Source organism: Ranitomeya variabilis, chromosome 4 (genome assembly GCF_051348905.1).
Source record: "Ranitomeya variabilis isolate aRanVar5 chromosome 4, aRanVar5.hap1, whole genome shotgun sequence".
Classification (NCBI taxonomy): Eukaryota; Metazoa; Chordata; class Amphibia; order Anura; family Dendrobatidae; genus Ranitomeya; species Ranitomeya variabilis.
Genome location: NC_135235.1, coordinates 456,317,432 through 456,340,399, shown reverse-complemented (window position 1 = coordinate 456,340,399; position 22,968 = coordinate 456,317,432). Strand labels below are relative to the sequence as shown.

Genomic DNA, 22,968 nt, shown 5'->3' with positions numbered 1-22,968 from the left:
AGTCCGACTATCAACCACATTCGGATCCTTCAGACGGAACCTGAAAACCCACCTCTTCAGGAAAGCCTACAGCCTGCACTGACCCCGTTGCCTCCTCACCACTACCGAAGCTACCGCCTCACCAACACCGGAGCTCCTGCAACCCTCAACCTACTGTCTCCTTCCCCACCATTCTGTAGAATGTAAGCCCGCAAGGGCAGGGTCCTCGCCCCTCTGTATCAGTCTGTAATTGTTAGTTTGCTTACTGTAAGTGACATCTGTAATTTGTATGTAACCCCTTCTCATGTACAGCACCATGGAATCAATGGTGCCTTATAAATAATAAATGATGTTGATGATGATAAAGCTGTCAAGTTTGGATCAGGAGACCTGTGGAAAGTCAGGACATCATGGTGCGCACTCAGAGCACAACGCATGGGTGTGTGAATGAAAAAAAAAATAAAATATATATATATATCAGATCACTTATCTGTTTATGTGTGAGCGCCCCAACAGCAGTTCCCCTAGCAGGTCCCTACCCCCTCCCGGCAGGGCCAATGCATCTCCACACAGCAGAGCACAACATGCTAGCGATCATCCTAACAGGTGACTTCTGATAATGGAGGACGTCAGCCTGCTCTGCACCTGCTGTGAGACTACAATGCCCAGCATGCCCTGAGAGCCGCAGATCACCCCCTGTAGCTCCCATGCCAGGACCCTGGTCACATGGACAGATGGTTACCTCTCCTCAGCTCCCGCTGCCACACCGTGACTATGGTGGCGGCGTGTTTCCGATGATGGATCAGCCACAGAGACAAGGTCTGCACGCTCTGCTGCGAGTTGCTCAACTCCGACAGTTTCTTCTCCAGGGCGGGCTCGGTAAATGACGCCATGACTATCCGTTGGGGGACCCCCCTGGCCCAGCTCAAGATGGCCGCCTGACCTCTCACCCCGCTACGAGTCACGTGTCTCGAAATGAAGGGACGCGTTTCCTTGACTACTGCGTTCTATACCAGAAGCGCGGCGCCGAATTATGACGTCACTTCCGACATGTGAAACCGCCCTATGTGCTGCACCATGGCTTAGGTGAGTGCCGGCATGTTGTGTGCAGCTGAACGTGGAGGAGTGCCCACTGTGTGCCAGCTAGGGGCTCAGTCATAGGCAGGGAGTGACCCCATGGGCTCGTTATGAGGCAGGCAGGAGGGGGCATGGTCCCCAGCCTGCAGGTAACGTAGGGATGGCTCTAGCCTTGTCAGCCCATAGCCCGGTGCTGCGGCATCACACCTGACTGACACATGTCTGATCGGGGGTCCCAGAAATCCCTTATCGCCTGTCCTATCAATGTTTAATATATATTTATTGCAGGAAAACCCTTATAAGGCTATGTGCACACGTTGCGGATTAGGCTTAGGAATTTTTGGTGCGGATTTACTGCGTTTTTTACCCCTGCGGATTTCTATAATGGAATGGGTATAAAAACGCTTAAGATCCGCAAAAAAAAAAGTGACATGCTACTTCTTTTAATCTGCAGCATTTCCGCACCATTAGCACAGCATTTTTTTTTCTCATTGATTTACATTGTACTGTAAATCACTTGCGGATCTGCAGCATTTCTGTGTGGTAAAAAACGCTGCAGATCCGCAGGAAATCCGCAACGTGTGCACATACCCTGACACTTTAAAGGGGTTATGTGGTGAAAAGAAAATATCACCCCTCCATAGGCTCGGTAATGACATGTTGGTTGTGGGGGTCTGACCGCTGGAACCTGCACTGATATGCTCCACCGCAGCTCTATGCGTCCCCCGTGTGTGCTGCTCCATTGCCGCTCTATGCGTCCCCCGTGTGTGCTGCTCCATTGCCGCTCTATGCGTCCCCCGTGTGTGCTGCTCCATTGCCGCTCTATGCGTCCCCCGTGTGTGCTGCTCCATTGCCGCTCTATGCGTCCCCCGTGTGTGCTGCTCCATTGCCGCTCTATGCGTCCCCTGTGTGTGCTGCTCCATTGCCGCTCTATGCGTCCCCCGTGTGTGCTGCTCCATTGCTGCTCTATGCGTCCCCCGTGTGTGCTGCTCCATTGCCGCTCTATGCGTCCCCCGTGTGTGCTGCTCCATTGCCGCTCTATGCGTCCCCCGTGTGTGCTGCTCCATTGCCGCTCTATGCGTCCCCCGTGTGTGCTGCTCCATTGCCGCTCTATGCGTCCCCCGTGTGTGCTGCTCCATTGCCGCTCTATGCGTCCCCTGTGTGTGCTGCTCCACCGCCGCTCTATGCGTCCCGCCATGTGTGCTGCTCCTCCGCCGCTCCTGCATGCGTCCCCCGTGTGTGCTGCTCCACCGCCGCCACTCCATGCATCCCCCCGTGTGTGCCGCTCCATTCATCTCCTATGCATTGCACTTGCCTATTTTCAATATCCCTATAGAGAATAGAGTGGTGATCACTAGTGATGAGCAAATATACTCGTTTCTCGAGATTTCTCGAGCACGCTCAGATGTCCTCCGAGTATTTTTTAGTGCTCGGAGATTTAGTTTTCATCACTGCGGCTGAAAGATTTACATCTCTTAGCCAGAATAAGTACATGTGGGGGTTGCCTGTTTGCTAGGGAATCCCCACATGTAATCAAGCAGGCTAATAGATGTAAATCATTCAGCTGCAGTGAGGAAAACTAAATCTCTGAGCACTAAAAAATACTCGGAGGACACCCGAGCGTGCTGGGGAAATCTCAAGTAACGAGTACAGTTGTGGCTAAAAGTATTGACACCCCTGCAATTCTGTCAGATAATACTCAGTTTCTTCCTGAAAATGATTGCAAACACAAATTCTTTGGTATTATTATTTTCATTTAATTTGTCTTAAATGAAAAAACACAAAAGAGAATGAAGCAAAACATTGATCATTTCATACAAAGCTCCAAAAATGGGCCAGACAAAAGTATTGGCACCCTCAACCTAATACTTGGTTGCACAACCTTTAGCCAAAATAACTGCGACCAACCGCTTCCGGTAACCATCAATGAGTTTCTTACAATGCTCTGCTGGAATTTTAGACCATTGTTCTTTGTCAAACTGCTCCAGGTCCCTGATATTTGAAGGGTGCCTTCTCCAAACTGCCATTTTTAGATCTCTCCACAGGTGTTCTATGGGATTCAGGACTGGACTCATTACTGGCCACCTTAGAAGTCTCCAGTGCTTTCTCTCAAACCATTTTCTAGTGCTTTTTGAAGTGTGTTTTGGGTCATTGTCCTGCTGGAAGACCCATGACCTCTGAGGGAGACCCAGCTTTCTCACACTGGGCCCTACATTATGCTGCAGAATTTGTTGGTAGTCTTCAGACTTCATAATGCCATGCACATGGTCAAGCAGTCCAGTGCCAGAGGCAGCAAAGCAACCCCAAAACATCCGGGAACCTCCTCCATGTTTGACTGTAGGGACTGTGTTCTTTTCTTTGAATGCCTCTTTTTTTCTCATGTAAACTCTATGTTGATGCCTTTGCCCAAAAAGCTCTACTTTTCTCTCATCTGACCAGAGAACATTCTTCCAAAACGTTTTAGGCTTTTTCAGGTAAGTTTTGGCAAACTCCAACCTGGCTTTTTTATGTCTCGGGGTAAGAAGTGGGGTCTTCCTGGGTCTCCTACCATACAGTCCCTTTTGATTCAGACACCGACGGTTAGTACGGGTTGACACTGTTGTACCCTTGGACTGCAGGGCAGCTTGAACTTGTTTGGATGTTAGTCGAGGTTCTTTATCCAACATTCGCACAATCTTGCGTTGAAATCTCTCGTCAATTTTTCTTTTCCGTCCACATCTAGGGAGGTTAGCCACAGTGCCATGGGCTTTAAACTTCTTGATGACACTGCGCACGGTAGACACAGGAACATTCAGGTCTTTGGAGATGGACTTGTAGCCTTGAGATTGCTCATGCTTCCTCACAATTTGGTTTCTCAAGTCCTCAGACAGTTCTTTGGTCTTCTTTCTTTTCTCCATGCTCAATGTCGTACACACAAGGACACAGGACAGAGGTTGAGTCAACTTTAATCCATGTCAACTGGCTGCACGTGTGATTTAGTTATTGCCAACACCTGTTAGGTGCCACAGGTAAGTTACAGGTGCTGTTAATTACACAAATTAGAGAAGCATCACATGATTTTTCGAACAGCGCCAATACTTTTGTCCACCCCCTTTTTTATGTTTGGTGTGGAATTATATCCAGTTTGGCGTTAGAACAATTCTTTTTGTGTTTTTTCATTTAAGACAAATTAAATGAAGATAATAATACCAAAGAATTTGTGTTTGCAATCATTTTCAGGAAGAAACTGAGTATTATCTGATAGAATTGCAGGGGTGTCAATACTTTTGGCCACAACTGTATATTCGCTCATCACTAGTGATCACACATGCGCATTGCCATTCCATTTTAACGCTGATAAAAGTGGTCCATTTTGCTGATTTGGGCGGGTCCAGTGGTCAGTTTCCCGCCAATTATTTTTTTTTCTTTTCTTTATTTTTTTTCCTTCCCTTCTGTCAAGAGCCTTAGGCCACGTTCACACGCTGCGGGTTCCTCTGCGGGTTAATCCCGCAGCGGAATTGAAAATCTGCAGGGCAAAACCGCTGCGGTTATCCCTCCAAACCACCATAGGATAGGAAATCACCAGAGATTACCACGGTGTTAGGATTAATAACATGCCTTTATTAAATATATTGGCAAAACATGATAAATTTTTAAAATATCACATACAAAAATTATATAAAAATTGATATTAGAAACCGCAGGATTACTATGATGTAATACGTGGTACCCAATAACCCCAAATATACAGGTGTTAATCCCCTAAAATATAGACTACCTTTCCTCGCTGTGTATCACACAAAAAATTTTAAAAAATTAATCCAGAATTATATATGTGAAGATATATATATATATATATATATATATATATATGTATATCTATAAAAAACCGTGCCAAGAAAAACACATAAATTGTATCAATCCATAAATAAATAAACAACCATAGTGGTATAAGATTATATAAAAAACGAAGTCATATAAAGTGATAGCAGCACATTAAATACAAAGTGACAAAGTGCAGAAAAAGAAAGGTAGTATAGCAGCGAGGTAGATAAAAGTTATTTATACCTATAAGGTGTCTCGAGTGTGCATCAAGATATTATAATGAGGTAGATATAATTTATATTTAATGTACGTATATACCCGGTTTCAGTGGTAACTCATAGGTTAAATGGCCATATATACTGACATTGCACCATGTATACGTCCACCCATTTACTTGGTTAGTGGCTCGCTAGTATACTCAGTATCATGAAGTGCATTTCCATGAGCCAGCTAATTAGGGATTATACAGACAAGGCACTCCCGTGAAAAGGGGATGAAACTACCTGTAGGGGCCCCTGACGAAGGAGAGATATCCGAAACGCGCGTCGGGCGCACGCAGGTCCTGGATCCAATCTCCACTACAGGTAGTTTCATCCCCTTTTCACGGGAGTGCCTTGTCTGTATAATCCCTAATTAGCTGGCTCATGGAAATGCACTTCATGATACTGAGTATACTAGCGAGCCACTAACCAAGTAAATGGGTGGACGTATACATGGTGCAATGTCAGTATATATGGCCATTTAACCTATGAGTTACCACTGAAACCGGGTATATACGTACATTAAATATAAATTATATCTACCTCATTATAATATCTTGATGCACACTCGAGACACCTTATAGGTATAAATAACTTTTATCTACCTCGCTGCTATACTACCTTTCTTTTTCTGCACTTTGTCACTTTGTATTTAATGTGCTGCTATCACTTTATATGACTTCGTTTTTTATATAATCTTATACCACTATGGTTGTTTATTTATTTATGGATTGATATATTTATTTATGGATTGATACAATTTATGTGTTTTTCTTGGCACGGTTTTTTATAGATATACATATATATATATATCTTCACATATATAATTCTGGATAAATTTTTAAAAAATTTTTGTGTGATACACAGCGAGGAAAGGTAGTCTATGTTTTAGGGGATTAACACCTGTATATTTGGGGTTATTGGGTACCACGTATTACATCATAGTAATCCTGCGGTTTCTAATATCAATTTTTATATAATTTTTGTATGTGATATTTTAAAAATTTATCATGTTTTGCCAATATATTTAATAAAGGCATGTTATTAATCCTAACACCGTGGTAATCTCTGGTGATTTCCTATCCTATGGTGGTTTGGCGGTTTTATCCCCTTGTATCAGTGGGTTACACTGAAGCTCTCACAGTGCACCTTGACGGTATAAGACAATTAGGTCACATTATATTTTATTTTAGTTTTTATTTTGGTCTATATAGGTGCCCATTGTGTGTTTCTTAATTGCGTTTATCCCTGCAGATTATCGCGGTTTGTTCCGCGGTTTCCGCTGCGGGATTACTGCTGTACTATTGATGCTGCATATGCAGCAATATGCAGCATCAATAGTAATGTAAAAAATAATAAAAATTGGCCTTATACTCACCCTCTGACGTCGCGATCTCCCCGGCGCTGCAAGCGGCTGTGCCGACAAGGACCTTTGTGACGTCACGGACATGTGACCGCGGCGTCATCACGGTCATGTGACCGCGACGTCACCACAGGTCCTGTTCGGCACAGCAACTGAGACCGGACGCCGCGGGCAGCGCTGAGAGGTGAGTATAGCATTATTTTTTATTTTAATTCTTTTTTTTACACCCAAATATGGTTCCCAGGGCCTGGAGGAGAGTCTCCTCTCCTCCACCCCGGGTACCATCGGCACATTATCCGCTTAACTTCCCGCAACGTGGGCACAGCCCCATGCGGAAAGTGAGCGGATCAATGCATTTCTATGGGTGCAGAATCGCTGCGATTCTGCACCAAGAAGTGACATGCTCCTTCTTTTTTTCTGCAGAAAATCCGCGCGGATTTTCCACAGAAAAAAAGGATCGTCGGCACAGCGGGTTTTGTTTTCCATTAGGTTACATTGTACTGTAACCTACATGGAAAAAGGATGCGGACCCACAGCTGCAAAACAGCTGCGGGTCCGCAGCAAAACCCGCAGCGTGTGAACATAGCCTTATTTTTTTTTCTATGAATATAGCCATATGAGGGCTTGTTCTTTGCAGGACGAGTTGTAGTTTTGAATGTCACTATTCATTTTATCATACAATATTCTGAAAACTGGAGAAAAAAAAAACTTCTAATGTTGAAAAAAAAAATGCAGTTCTGCCAATGTTTATGGGGTTTCATGTTTAGGGCATTACATGGACTTGGCTGTGCGATCATTTAGCTTTTTGTACTATATACAGCAGTTTATAGCAGACATCATGGTCACAGATGAAGCCCAACAGCGATGAGAGCTCGGTGTGCCCCAGCTGCCATTGGCACCCAGTAATTTAATCACAAGGGAGCAAGGTGGACATGGTCACCCAAAGGTATGCCCTGCCTGGATTACTCCAATTCAAGGGAATCCATCAGCATGTTCTGTTGATGTGTAATCCGACAGCAGCATGACAGACAGAGACCCTGATTCCAGCGATATATCATTTAGTTTACCAGGTGCAGCAGCTGTGATGGAATCTGTTTCTGCAGATATAGCAGTGCTGAGATTGTTGAGCTGTGAACAACCGGCCCTCACCACTGATTAGCAGCTTTCTATGTACCGTAATCGGTGGTGGTGAGGGGTTTTACCAAGTGGCCCCCAATCCTCTAGTAATAATCTCAAGCTGATAAATCAATGATTTTTTTTTTAAATAGCAAAACACAGCACAGTAAGTGGTGCATCACTGGAATCTCAGATTACGCAGAAAATAAACCTACTGACGGATGCCCTTAAAATGGTGCTGTGATTTATGTGGTTCAAGAGTACTAACTCCAAATACTGCTGACAGGGGCAGGTGCTAGTTGTATGACACAACCGGAACTACGGTGTGTGGGGTGCCCTCGGCAGCTGAGCCTGCTCCATACACCTGCACTCACCCCATGACGAAGTCATAACTCATGGGGAGTGAAAGAAAAGGCGCTAGTGTCTCACTGCAGTTATTTAGTCTTTCATTCTAATGTTATGCTCCCAGGGTCGGCTAATAAGCTGCTAAATTTATTTAGACTGTTGCATAGCAACACGAGACACGTCCCCATCGCCACGATCTGAATGGATCTCTTACTGTGCCGGCAGCTGGGATTGATGCCATTCTCCTGCACTCACTGTGCCAGCCTTAGGAAATGGGCTTCATATGTTTCATTGGTGTGATTTTCTTTGGGGGAAGGGAGTCAGATCCCAAAGATGATATTACTGCCCACGAAAGTCACCTTGTGCTTAAGATCTGATGATCACACATGCAGTTATTAGACAAGAGTGTATGCAGCCGTCATACTTCAGGTGATCCAGTAGAACCATTGAAGTCCAGGCCTTATATTAAAGGGATTTTACTATCTTGGGTATATAAAACACATATTTCCCAATAAAAACTGTGTACGTTTTTGAATAGATTTGTTAGACATGGTGAAGCTGATGTAGTTACTTTGAAAATTCTTGAGAACAGCAGTACAATCCTGAAATTAAAATGGACTTGTAAAATGCCTATTTTTTTAGGCAGAGAAACATTCGAAAAGAATTCTATAGCCATTCTGACATAGATTTTCAAAGTAAGTACACTGGCCTCACTAGGTCTAGTAGATCGATTTTAGCAAATTATGCTGTTTTTTTTTCTTAATGAAATATTGTACCAGATTCACTTGAAGGCATAACCGCAGGGGGCCTTATTTATTGATAGAATTTTCACCTGGTATCCCTCATTTGTCATTACTGGCCACTGCAAGTGTAAAGTAGTTACAGGAACAACTGAGCAAGCAGCATTGAATGGGAATAGACAACATGCCACCATGATTCCCTAGGGGGTTTACCAGGCACACAGTATGGATGACCTCCCCTTTGATCACCTGTTACTAGCCCGTTGCCCAGACCGCACAGCTCCTTACCATCGTTGTTGTAGCGTGGCACAAGCATGTTATAGTGCCGGGCTTATCAATCAGAAAAGACGCTGAGGATATTGGCAAGTACGGAGAGATCCTCAGCTCCCGTCTGGTGGCCACAGAATACTGATTTTGGCCATGTTCTTGTAATATATATATATATATATATATATATATATATATATATATATATATATATATATATATATATATATTGTATTTGTTTTTAAGAACTCTGTTTTGTCATTCTTCTGGGTATCCAGTGCCTCTGGTCTATGACTAAGGCTGCCGTCACACTCGCAGTATTTGGTCAGTATTTTACATCAGTATTTGTAAGCCAAAACCAGGAGTGGGTGATAAATGCAGAAGTGGTGCATATGTTTCTGTTATACTTTTCCTCTAATTGTTCCACTCCTGGTTTTGGCTTACACATACTGATGTAAAATACTGACCAAATACTGCTAGTGTGACGGCAGCCTAACAGGTCAGTGTTTTTGGTTTCCCCCCCCCCCCCCCTCCTCTGGCCGAAATGTTGTTCAGGGGTCGCTATTACCAGGAGCGGCACATGCGGAGATCAATTTGTCATCTCAATGATGCCGTTTGGGAGTTACTATGCGTGCCCAGCCCCCGGCAGGGACCACACCTGCAGGTTCCTTGGCCAGAGGCAGGTCACTAAAAAGGCAGTCATAGACCAGAAGCAACAAGGCGTATAATCTTCAACCTGGCGGGGAAAGACCAAGTGCAATGTCCAGCCCCGCTGCACTGGAGCCTCATTAGCAGAAAACGTTCCTGGCAGATTACAGAAGAACGACAAAATGGAACAGCAAATTATAATTTTATTCCGCTTCAAAGGGTCCTTTTCATCCATGTCTTAAGTTATCAGTCCAAAATCCTGCTGACAGGCCATCTTTAAGGCCCCCTACACACGTTCAGGAATTGATGCAGAAAATTCCTGTGAAAATCCGGACATTTCTGCCGGATTTCCGCATGAAAACCGCATGCGTTTTTTAGCGCGTTTTTTGCGCGGTTTTGACGCGTTTTTGAAGCGGTTTTTCCCGAACATTTCCCAATGCATTAGACAGTGGGAAAACCGCGAAAAAACCGCAAAATTAATGAGCATGTTCATTTTTTTTTCCGCAATGCGTTTTTCATGCGGAAAAATGCACATCATGTGCACAGAAATTACGGATTTCATTAAAAATGATAGGATGCTTAATGTATGCAGATTATTTGCGGTTTTATAGCGTTTTTATAGCGCAAAAACGCTAAAAAACCGCATATAATCTGCAACGTGTGCACATAGCCTAAAGGTTTTTATGTATTTAACAGCACTGATACATTGTAGCAAACCCTCAGGACAGGAAAGTTATTTATACAGGTGTGCATAAGTCAAGAGGATTGCATTTACAGATATGAAGTGTATAAGTTGGGGAATATTTCATTATTAAGATTTAGAGGCTTTTGTGTTACATTGCATGCATATAATTCTGTGTTCACCCCTTATAGGCATTTGCACACTTGCTTGGAACAACCCTAAAGCACAAGACAGAAGGCAGCCATGGCATCCAAGACATATTCACATAGCGCTTTTGAAAGTCTTCGTCCATTTTGTGTAAAGTTGACAGTGGAGCAGACTGTGCAAAATGTCAAAAACTTGAGAACCCAGATTTCTACTACAGATGTCTCCACTCTTCAGCATCTACTGGACTATGTTCTGTTCCCCCTGCGATTCTCCCTTAAGACAGCAACGGGCCCCAAAAATCCTGGATTGGCGCAGGCTGTTCTTGAATGCATTACCTATATCCTCTCCATCACTCATATGAAAAACGCAGTCTCCTTAAAGGACATGTTTAGTGAGGTGTGCAGTTGTCTTCCTCCAGATCCACATCAGCCAGTGCCCGAGGAGCTGAAGCTGGCGGTGGTGTTGGCAGTACATTCTCTTCTCCGGTCCTCCCGTGATGAAATCCTGTGTGTGCTATACAAACCATCCATGCTTCCGGAGATGGGATTCACCATTACTCTGCTGCTAAGGTTTGGAGAACTAGAAAAGTCACGTGAGATCCGTCTGGAAGCATTGAACTGTTTGGAGAGATTGCTGGTCCCAAGCCTGAAGCAGATGATCCATCTTGGCGATCTGTTTGCGTCCTTCCTTCCTGGAGTGTGTACAGTATTAACAAGGATAATCTGTGGGGATCCTAAGCAAGGATACAGAATAACAACTTGTGCGCTCAGGCTGTGGTGCGAGATAGTTAGCACAGTAATGTCAGATGAAAGCCTGGCCAAAGTAGCAGAGACTAAACCAGTCTTCCCTGAGTTGTCTAGCCGTGTGGCCGAACTCATGGTGCACAGAGACAAGACTTGGGTGAAACACTCTGCCAGCCGGTTACTAATCCATCTAGATAAAATCATAGAACATTGCACTGCCGACCCTCACTGGAGAGTCCGCCTGACTCTGGTGGACTTTGCTTATATCCTGCATATCCGTTGCTGGAATTCATTAGAGGAGGCGGTAGGGAACTTCTTGCGGATACTAGTAGGTCATATGAGTGATGATAGACCTGAGGTCAAGGCTAGGACTCGTGCGGTCCTTCTGGAGATTCCCAAGCTAAGGCCAGCTTCTCGGACTCTTGGAGACGTGCTGTCAGAGAGCCTCCATTCATTAGCTGTAACTCTTAACAGGCTGCTCAGTTCTCAGGATGACCAAGGCAAGCTCCACACATTGACACTTCTTCACGGATATATGCAGCTTCTTGGTCCCAGACTTAATGTTACTCTGCACTCTCCTGCTTACCTTCAGCGCCTTTCATTTGCTCTCCTGCAGACTCTTGAGTTAGACTTATCTTCCATTAAGGTGGTGGAAGAAAGACTTCCCTCCTCCGTTGGATCTCTGAAGGAGCAGGACATGGCACATGCTGGGATGCAGCAGAAGTCGTTCCGCTTTTTTAGGGACCCTCGTATTCTTTCTTCTATTCAGAGTGTCTGTCGGCTGTTGGGTTATTATGGAGATTTCTATTTATTAACGGACCACTTTTTGGGTCTGTATCGAGCACAGAGGCTGCCTGCAGTGATAGTCCTGAATCAGTTAGTACTAGGGGCAGCTGGGATTGATATTGAAGCACTTTATGGATGTCACCAGAAACTGGAAGCTAATGAACTCTTAGATGCTATCCGTCCACTTTTGGAAGAGTACACAGACCCTGCCAACTGGCAACTTCTTACTTGTAAGGACAGAGATGACTTGGTGGATCAGTTAGAATTGCTTCATGTTGGGGGTCCGTCAAAACCGGCAATTGGTGACATGACAGCTAATGCTTGGAAGCTTTGTTTGCAGTTGGAGGGAATATCCTGCTTTGCTCAGGCCCTTGGCTCTAATTTCCGTCTACTTCTTATATCTACTCTTTACCCGCTGCTTGAAAAAGCTGGAGATCCTTCATTAATGGTCAGTGGGACAGCAGTGGTGGCCTTGGGCAATGTCAGCCAGGCATGTGGATACAAAAATATCAACCAGCTGATTGAACTCAATGTAGATTATTTAGCCAGTGAAGTCTCTGTTGGTCTCCGCCGTGTCAGACGTCACCATGGGGGAGCTGCATGTGTATTGCATGCCATGTTGGAGAATTGTGGGCCCAGTCTCCTGCCTCTGTTATACGAACTGGTTCAGGATCTGCTTCCAGCATTGGACAATTCGCAGAATGAAGGAGCCATAATCCTCTTTCCTGTACTCCATTCTCTCATCACAAGATTAGGTAACTAACAAATTCAATTGTAATAGAATCTATATTCAGACATCTCTAGAATATGGAAAATATGCAATCTGCCATTATCAGTCCATAACGATGTGTATGTGCAAATATAACATTGGTGATTGTATGGAGGCCTGTGTAGTAGCTGGATAGGACATAAGCTGAATACAGGCCAGTGGGTCAGGAAACGGAGCATGAGTGGGCACTACATTCGGCTAAAAATTAGTGCATGGTGAAAGATTGAGCATGAGGTGGTACTGAGTTTGGGCACTACCCAGACTAGGGAAGGGCAAATCACTAGGGAAGACATATTAGAAGGAAACATCCTGAAACAAGAAAGCATGTAGGAGAAAGAGAGATTGTGGAAAAAACACAATGGAGAAGTAAATCGCTACTGGCAGCACACAAGGAAGAGGCAATGCACTAGGCAAGACACACTGTAGACGTTAACACTCTTGGGGCAAGAAACGCCTTAAGGCATTGGACTAGATAGGGAGGTTACATATTTGGTGTGTCAGCTGAGAACATAAGATGACATTTTTGGTCTGGTACTCAGGATAAGGTTAAAGGGATTGTTATCTCATGATAGGTTATAAGAATCACTGGCTCTCTGCTTACTAATGTGCTCCAGCTTGAATTCTCATGCAGACCAGCAGCATCACTGTGCGGCTTGTCCAGACTGTGTGCTTTCCAGTGCTGGAAGGAGAGGCAGCTTTGCCTCTGTATCATTAGAGGTGTGCAGTGCACTAAAACTGACCTGACTCAACAATCCGTTTTCCTTCACAGCTGCACTTTACAAGCTCTATAGCAAAGAGCCTGCAAGTCCTTGCCCAGGAAACTGGCCACCAATGATATGGTGGTCAGTAACCAAGGCAACATGCAGTAAACAATCAAATTGAAAATGTTACAGAAGTAAAATGCAAAGGTGTTTGTAATAAAAAGCACTCTACAATTTCACTCATTAAAGAACTTGAGAATTACCCTTTAATAAAATGTCCAGCGTTGCATACAGTGAGTACGGAAAGTATTCAGACCACATTAAATTTTTCACTGTCTCATTGCAGCCATTTGGTAAATTCCAAAAAAGTTCACTTTTTTCACATTAATGTACACTCTGCACCCCATCTTGACTGAAAAAAAAGCAGAAATGTAGAAATTTTTGCAAATTTATAAAAAAAAATAAAAACATGGTCATAAATATTCATACCCTTTGCTCAGACACCCATATTTAAGTCACATGCTGTCCATTTCCTTGTCATCCTCCTTGAAATGGTTCTACTCCTTCATTGGAGTCCCAGCTGTGTTTAATTAAACTGATAGGACTAAAGGTACCTTCACACTAAGCGACGCTGCAGCGATACAGACAACGATGCCGATCGCTGCAGCGTCGCTGTTTGGTCGCTGGAGAGCTGTCACACAGACAGCTCTCCAGCGACCAACGATGCCGAAGTCCCCGGGTAACCAGGGTAAACATCGGGTTGCTAAGCGCAGGGCCGCGCTTAGTAACCCAATGTTTACCCTGGTTACCAGTGTAAAATGTAAAAAAACAAACAGTACATACTTACATTCGCGTCCCCCGGCATCCGCTTCCCTGCACTGTGTGAGTGCCGGCCCTAACAGCAGAGCGGTGACGTCACCGCTGTGCTCTGCTTTTACTTTACGGCCAGCGCTCAGTCAGTGCAGGAAGCAGACGGCGAGGGACGTGTGACAGACATCAGAAGGTGAGTATGTACTGTTTTTTTTTTACATTTACGATGGTAACCAGGGTAAACATCGGGTTACTAAGCGCGGCCCTGCGCTTAGTAACCCGATATTTACCCTGGTTACCATTGTAAAACATCGCTGGCATCGTTGCTTTTGCTGTCAAACACAACGATACACGGCGATCTGACGACCAAATAAAGTTCTGAACTTTCAGCAACGACCAGCGATATCACAGCAGGATCCTGATCGCTGCTGCGTGTCAAACACAACGATATCGCTATCCAGGACGCTGCAACGTCACAGATCGCTAGCGATATTGTTTAGTGTGAAGGTACCTTTAATTTGGAAAGACACACACCAGTCTATATAAGACCTCACAGTGCATGTCAGACCAAATAAGAATCATGAGGTCAAAGGAACTGGCCAAGGAGCTCAGAGACAGAATTGTGGCAAGGCACAGATCTGGCCAAGGTTACAAAAGAATTTCTGCAGTACTCAAGGTTCCTAAGAGCGCAGCGGCCTCCATAATCCTTAAATGGAAGAAGTTTGGGACCACTAGAAGTCTTCCTAGACCTGGCTGTCCAGCCAAACTGAGCAATCGTGGGAGAAGAGCCTTGGTGAGAGAGGTAAAGAAGAACCCTAAGATCACTGGGTGAGCTCCACAGATGCAGTAGGGAGATAAGAGAAAGTTCCACAAAGTCAACTATCACTGCAGCCCTCCACCAGTCTGGCCTCTATGGCAGAGTGGCCAGACGGAAGCCTCTCCTCAGTGCAAGACATATGAAAGCCTGCATAGAGTTTGCTAAAAAAAAACAAAAAAGAAAACATGAGGGACTCCCAAACTATGAGAAATAAGATTTTCTGGTCTAATGAGATGAAGACTGACCTATTTGGTGATAATTCTAAGCGGTATGTGTGGAGAAAACCAGGCACTGCTCATCACCTGCCCAATACAATCCCAACAGTGAAACATGGTGGTGGCAGCATTATGTTATGGGTTTTTTTTTTCAGCTGCAGGAAAAGGACGACTAGTTGCCCTTGAAGGAAAGATGAATGCACCCAAGTACAGAGATATCCTGGATGAACAACTCTTCCAGAGTGCTGTGGACCTCAGACTTGGCTGAAGGTTCACCTTCCAACACAGACAATGACCCTAAGCACACAGCTAAAATAACAAAGGAGTGGCTTCAGAACAACTCTGTGACCATTCTTGACTGGCCCAGCCAGAGCCCTGGCCTAAACCCAATTGAGCATCTCTGGAGAGACCTGAAAATGGCTGTCCACCAACGTTCACCATCCAACCTGACGGAACTGGAGAGGATCCGCAAGGAAGAATGGCAGAGGATCGCCAAATCCAGGTGTGAAAAACTTGTTGCATCATCCCCAAGAAGAATCATGGCTGTACTAGCTCAAAAGGGTGCTTCTACTCAATACTGAGGAAAGGGGCTGAATACTTATGACCATGTGATATTTCAGTTTTTCTTTTTTAATAAATTTGCAAAAATTTCTACATTTCTGTTTTTTTTCAGTCAAGATGGGGTGCAGAGTGTACATTAAAGAGAAAAAAAATAACTTTTTTGAGTTTACCAAATGGCTGCAATGAAACAAAGAATGGAAAATGTAAAGGGATCTGAATAGTTTCCGTACCCACTGTATAAAGATGGCATAGAGGTCACTTCTGTGGACCCTAAAGAAGGATATTAATAAACAAAGTTAAATAAAAAGAATTTGCCTTTAGTAGTTTTACTTCTCACGGTCTTTACAGGTAAATGGTTTCCTTCACCGGAAGTTACAACTCAACCAGTAACGAACACCTCCATCCAGCCCCAGCCGAGTGGTGAAAGTATGGCACAGGAGATGGCACAGTTCCTCCAGGATCATGTGGAGCAACTTCGTGTAGCAAGGGGAGATGTGGAAGAAGAGGAGGCTGCAGGTGATTCTACACTCCATTTATGATACAAAAAGGCAGTAGGATATTGTGTAATTTAGAGATTCACATTCCTTTAACAAATCTTGTTTCTAGCATGTTCTAGAATTAACCCATTAGCCCTCATAGACTCGTCTGGCAAACAGCAGGCCAGTATGTTTTGTTTTTTTTGCAGTATTGGAGGCATCCAAAAAAAATACTTCTCCCCATACAGTATGTATGTTTTTGTTTTTTACTATATAGTGTGTTACATCTCAACCTTTTGGTGAGAGATTGTCCCAACATGCATGTAGATCCAATGGAAAAGTTTTGCAATAATGTGAACAGAACCTAAAATATTGCAGTCAGCTAATTTCCTGGAACACTAGGTAACCCTTTCCTTTCCCCGCAGAGGCGATATAGCAGAGCCAATTTTTTTTTCAAAGCTATAATAGGACAGTCTTTAATGACAGCTGCATTTCACGCACCATCTGTACATTGCAGCGGGGTAGCAGTGTAGTGCAGTTCGGGAAAAAATAGAGCAAGTCCTGGAAAAAGATATGTTTAAAATTCCATTCACTGAGCAGATTATTCTTGACGTTCCTCAAGAGCACCGCTGCCCTGCCTCTCCGCTTTCTTCTTGATTGACAGCCTGTGAGCACGGCTCTGGAGCCGCCGGATCTAACGCTCATCCGACAGATTTTTGATGCTCCGATGTTGAAAAGGTAAAGCTGCCCCTGCTAACAGCATTGGGACTTGTGCTCTGCTGGCCGGTGGTGCTGTGCTGCTGCTGGCAAGAACCGTCCATGCCCAGCACTGCCAGCAGAGGCAGCATCGGCTGCAGAGCAGTGCTCACAACCTCTATAGGAAAGAGCTGGCAAGCGCTGCATTCCTTGCTTAGGATCGAAACCGAAGCTATTAGTAGTACACTGAAAGTTTACAAATCCCTCCTCTGAGGGCTTTTTTTTTTTTCCTTCTTTTGCGGGAACGAGTGGTATCATCTGAAATATATATTATATATTTGGTTTGTATCGCTATTTTAAAACCCATAGCTTTTTTTTTTTTCCGTCAACTGAACTATGAGAGCTTTTTTTTGTGTGTGTGTGTGTGTGTGTGTGTGTGCTCTATGCCAGCATTTTTATTAACATAATTTTGACCTAAATATGTTTTAATTGCTTTTCTAATTTCATTTCATGGGGAGGTGCTGCAACTAAAAAAAGGCAGTTATTGTGTTTCAAATTTCTCTTTTTTTTGATGTTTAAATAATTTAATATTTTGATATATCAGACTTCTACGAACACAAACGTGCCAAATATGCTTTTTTTTTTTTTGCTTTTTTTTTTTAAATCTCTTTTCATAGTTCAATTTTCTTAGAACTTGATTGCATCAATTGAACCTGCAATTCTCCAGTGAAGCACAGCCATAAGCTTTGCTTCACGGGAGGACCAACAAGGCCACCGATTACCTCACACTGGGGCAAGTGTCAAGCCCATCCCTTTAATTGCTGCTGTTAGTGATTGAGAGAGGCATTTAAATGGTTATACAGCAGTGATCGGAAGTCACTCCAGTTGCTGCTGTTCAGTCAAATGCCTGTATGGTGCGGGCTCACTTCTTAGCTTCATGTAGCACTTAACTACATATTAGCACTTTTTTCCTCATATGCCCTTTATTATCTATTGCATGGGTATTTGACACTAGCCCTTTAAGTGCTGTAATAGGTACTGAGTAGTTGCACTGAACTCGGACAGTCGAGTATTCCCATTGATACATAGATACGGTTTGTTCACCCCTTGGTCGGTCAAAACTACTGTTATTGTGAACAGTTAAGAAAGTTGAAGCTGAAATGATCTCTAAAAGGGCTAAAGTTAAAGATGACACATTTACTTTGTATTTTAGGGGGAAAAAAAATACCTAGTAGCACCCCCTTTGAAAGTATCACAGCTTGTAAATACTTTTTGTAGCCAGTTAAGAGTCTTTCAATTTTTGTTTGAGCAATTTTCATTCATTCTTCCTTGGAAAATTCTTCCTGTTCTGTGAGACTCCTGGGTCATCTTACATACACTGCTATTTTGATGTCTAGCCACAGACTTGAGATCAGATCAGGGGACTGTGAGGGCCATTGTAAAACCTTCAACTTGCGCCTTTGAGGTAGTATATTTTGGATTTTGACGTGTGTTTAGGATCATTATCCATTTGTAGAAGCCATCCAATTTTCAACTTCAGCTTTTTTACAGATGTAGTTATGTTTGCATCAAGAATTTATTGAAATTTCCATTGAATCCAGATGTTTGAACAATAGAACAGTGTACCACAACTCTCTAGAGTCTGCTAAATCTTTCTGAAGGTTTTGTGCAGTCAAATGGGGGTTCTGATTTGCCTCTCTAGCAATCCTATGAGCAGCTCTCATTGAAATTTTGCTTGGTCTTCCAGGCCTTATCTTGACCTCCACTGTTGCTGTTAAAGGGAACCTGTCACCCCCCGCAGGCGTTTGAAACTAAAAGAGCCACCTTGTGCAGCAGTAATGCTGCATTCTGACAAGGTGGCTCTTTTAGTTCTTGGTGCTGTAACTGCAGAATTAATCCGTTTTGTAATTTGTCCCAAATACCTTTCTTCAATCCTGGAGGCAGGCCTTTCCCTCCTGCTTCAGACGCCGCACAGCTGTCACTCAAGTCTTCTTGCCGCCAGGCGCCGCCTCCTCACCGCTGTTTTGAAATGAGCTGGCGCCTGCGCTCTTTTCTCCTGCATTGGGCAGGCGCAGTGAGCGCTGCCCGTCCTCTGTGCTCATATGCAGTCTAGCGGACTGCGCCTGTGCGGCCGCCCTGCCTGTGAATCCCAGCCCCGCAGGAGAAAAGAGCGCAGGCGCCGGCTGATTTCAAAACAGCGGTGAGGAGGCGGCGCCCGGCGACAAGAAGATGTGAGTGACGGCTGTGTGGTGTCTGCAGCAGGGGGGAAAGGCCTCCAGGACTGAAGACAAGGTATTTAGGACAAATTACAAAACTTATGATTTCGGCAGTTACAGCACCCAGAACTAAAAGAGCCACCTTGTCAGAATGCAGCGTTACTGCTGCACAAGGTGGCTCTTTTAGTTTGAAACGACTGGGGGGAGGGTGACAGGTTCCCTTTAACTAAGATTTCTTTATTGCATTTCAAACTGTGGAAAGTGCAACTAGAAAATGCTTTTCTATCTTCTTATAGCCTTCTCCTACCCTGTGGACATTCACCATTTTTATTTTCAGAGTGCTAGGCACCTGCTTAGAAGAACCCATGGCAGCTGTTTTTGGCACAAGGTTAGAGGAGGCAGTGGTTTTATAAAGCTGGAAAATTGGCATCACTTGGCCTCTCCTAGTGATGATGGTGAGAAAGCCATAACCCTAATAGGCTAATTAAGGTCTGAAACCTTAAACCTTGGTCAAAGTTATCTGCACACACAAATCTGCAAGGTTGCCCAAACTTTTGCCTTGGCCCATTTTTCCCTGTTTTGGTAATTTTTGAAATGGAAAATAAATGACTTTTTTTTTTCTAAAATGTAAAGGAAATGTGCCATCTTTAACTTTAGGCCTTCTAGAGATCATTTCATCTTCAACTTGCTTAACTGTTCACAGTAACAGTAATTTTGACCAGGGGTACACACACTTTTACATGCCACTGCATCTTGGAAGGTGCCACTTGGCTACTCTGTGCATGGCTATGGTAGGTATCATTGAGCATGCACTGCCTCGCTTGTTAGCCGGCAGTTATGTGAAAGCATGGTATGATCCTAAGAAGGATGTTTAGTAAATCATTATTTGACAGCTGTCATTTAGTGTTCTGTAAAAGCAATGTTATTTTTACCTTTACTGGTTTAGACATATTACCCCCTTCTGAAGAAGAAAAGGATGACCATAAACCACCATTGCCCATCCATGTCCAGATCACCAAAGAGGTGGCAGAAAAATGCACGCACTTCTTGTCGCACAGTGACACACAGCTTCGCATTCAGGTACAGTAGCTCAAATTAGGACTTTTTAACATGAGAACCGGAAAGATGTCAAGGGGAAAAAGAAAATTACTTAGCCAACAATAGCTTAAGGGCATGTTCACACTGAGGGTTTACTTTTTTGTTAGCATTTTTTGCATCAGACACTCCAACTCTTCACTCAAAATTTGTGCTTTTTAATTCTTTGTGGATTTTGGAGAGTTTCTGCTCCAAAGACTCCTGAAAAAAAAAAACTCTGTGTGAACATACCCTAAAGAGATTTTCTAGGCTCAAAAAAGAATAGTCTGCACTATGCGTCATGGTCCATGTGTGCTGAACTATGACAGTGTGCAATGTGCACACTCTCTCAATACCCCTGTGTTCGCACTGGGAGTGGGCTATTAAATGACTGCATGGATGCAATTTGTGTGCTTGTGGTGACGTGCCAACTACAATCTCGGCTGATTCGCTCAATAGACCATTGAGAAAAGTTGCTGTGACTCTAGTCATCATACGATCGCAAGTGTGCAAATCGCATAAATGCACTTGTGGTTCGAGTACAGGGGAATTATGACAGTGTGCTCATTGCACGCTGTCATGATTTGTCCCGCTGCCTCCTCACCACTACCGGAGCTACAGCCTCGCCAACTCTGGAGCTCCTGCAACCCCCGACATACTGTCTCCTTCCCCACCATCCTGTGGAATGTAAGCCCGCAAGGGCAGGGTCTGTATCAGTCTGTCATTGTTTGTTTACTGTAAGTGATATCTGTAACTTGTATGTAACCCCTTCTCATGTACAGCACCATGGAATCAATGGTGCTATATAAATAAATAATAATAATAATAATAATTTTGCAGTGTGGAGTCACATAATGCAGAACACCTCTTTTATATGTTTCTTAGAATATTGGAGCAGCAGAAACAAAGTAGGACAATGGGAAAGTGGTGCAAATATGGACTTTCAGGGTATTTGCAGACTACTTAGTCTTGTTGGTTGCATTACATATGAAAAGCCTCCTATACCCAATGGGAAAACCTATCTCCTACATTTGTGGTATACACATAGTACCCATATAGGTCAGTGGAGAGAGTTGCTCATGCGCACTCATCTCTCCACTGACAGCGGAACATGACAAGGATGCGGGTACGAGTGGAGGGACCTGCATCTATCATACATTTTCAAGATGGCGGCAGCTGCGTCCTCTGCTGTGCAGCTGTTTAAGGGTATGCCACACGTTGCAGATTTGGCCCTGTGGATCCGCAGCAGTTTTCCAAGCATTGTACAGTACCATGTAAACCTATGGAAAACCAAATCCGCTGTGCACATGCTGCGGAAAATTCCACAAGGAAACGCAGCGATTTATTTTCCGCAGCATGTCAATTCTGTGTGCGAATTCTGCAGCGTTTCACACCTGCTCCATAATACAATCCACAGGTGTAAAAGCGCAGGCGAAATCCGCATAAAAAACGCACAAAATCCGCAGATAATCCGCTGTGAATCTGCAGGTAAAACTCAGAATCCGCACGGAAAAATCTGCAATGTAATCTGCAACCTGTGCACATACCCTAAAAATGTTCAGCAAGGAAGCAGATGTAGAGATTCTGTTCCTTGTATATCCGCCTGCATTGCTGCACATCCGCTATGTGTTCAGCACTGGTGTAGGTACAGATTCTGCTGCTTGTATCTCCGCCTGTGTTGCTGCACAGCCGCTATGTGTTCAGCGCTGGTGTAGGTACAGATTCTGCTGCTTGTATCTCTGCCTGCATTACTGCAGAGCCGCTATGTGTTCTGCACTGGTGTAGGTACAGATTCTGTTGCTTGTATCTCCGCCTGCATTACTGCACAGCCGCTATGTGTTCAGCCCTGGTGTAGGTACAGATTCTGTTGCTTGTATCTCCGCCTGTGTTGCTGCACAGCCGCTATGTGTTCAGCACTGGTGGAGGTACATATTCTGCTGCTTGTAGCTACGCCTATGTTGCTGCAGAGCCGCTATGTGTTCAGCACTGGTGTAGGGGCAGATTCTGCTGCTTGTGTCTCCTCCTGTGTTGCAGCACAGCCGCTATGTGTTCAGCACTGGTGGAGGTACAGATTCTGCTGCTTGTATCTCCGCCTGTGTTGCTGCAGAGCCGCTATGTGTTCAGCACTGGTGTAGGGGCAGATTCTGCTGCTTGTGTCTCCTCCTGTGTTGCAGCACAGCCGCTATGTGTTCAGCACTGGTGTAGGTACAGATTCTGCTGCTTGTATCTCCGCCTGTGTTGCTGCACAGCCGCTATGTGTTCAGCACTGGTGTAGGTACAGATTCTGCTTCTTATATCTCCGCCTACGTTGCAGCACAGCCGCTATGTGTGTTCAGCACTGGTGTAGGTACAGATTCTGCTTCTTGTATCTCCGCCTACGTTGCTGCAGAGCCGCTATGTGTTCAGCACTGGTGGAGGTACAGATTCTGCTGCTTGTATCTCCGCCTGTGTTGCTGCACAGCCGCTATGTGTTCAGCACTGGTGTAGTTAAAGATTCTGCTGCTTGTATCTCCGCCTGCGTTACTGCACAGCCGCTATGTGTTCAGCGCTGGTGTAGGTACAGATTCTGTTGCTTGTATCTCTGCCTGCGTTGCTGCACAGCCGCTATGTGTTCAGCACTGGTGGAGGTACAGATTCTGTTGCTTGTATCTCCGCCTACGTTGCTACAGAGCCGCT

General features: G+C 44.4%; 2 protein-coding genes across 8 annotated transcripts in view; one reads left to right on the top strand and one right to left on the bottom strand.

Annotated features, from left to right (window-relative positions):
* Positions 1-962, bottom strand: part of RPRD1B (regulation of nuclear pre-mRNA domain containing 1B) — a 108,905-nt gene extending 107,943 nt beyond the window's left edge. For 2 of the 4 annotated variants that reach the window (XM_077251615.1, XM_077251616.1), the window contains exon 1: positions 722-962. In XM_077251615.1, coding sequence (XP_077107730.1) covers positions 722-872 — 151 coding nt within the window. In that variant the 5' untranslated portion in view covers positions 873-962. The remainder of the gene's footprint in view (positions 1-721) is intronic. The other 2 variants (XM_077251613.1, XM_077251614.1) reach the window with 1 other exon arrangement.
* The window catches only part of TTI1 (TELO2 interacting protein 1), a 33,263-nt gene continuing 11,232 nt past the window's right edge, over positions 938-22,968 (top strand). Inside the window, exons 1-4 of one of the 4 annotated variants that reach the window (XM_077251608.1) lie at positions 938-1,065; positions 10,473-12,712; positions 16,179-16,346; positions 20,165-20,298. In XM_077251608.1, the coding sequence (XP_077107723.1) occupies positions 10,525-12,712; positions 16,179-16,346; positions 20,165-20,298 (2,490 nt within the window). In that variant the 5' untranslated portion in view covers positions 938-1,065; positions 10,473-10,524. The other 3 variants (XM_077251611.1, XM_077251612.1, XM_077251610.1) reach the window with 3 other exon arrangements.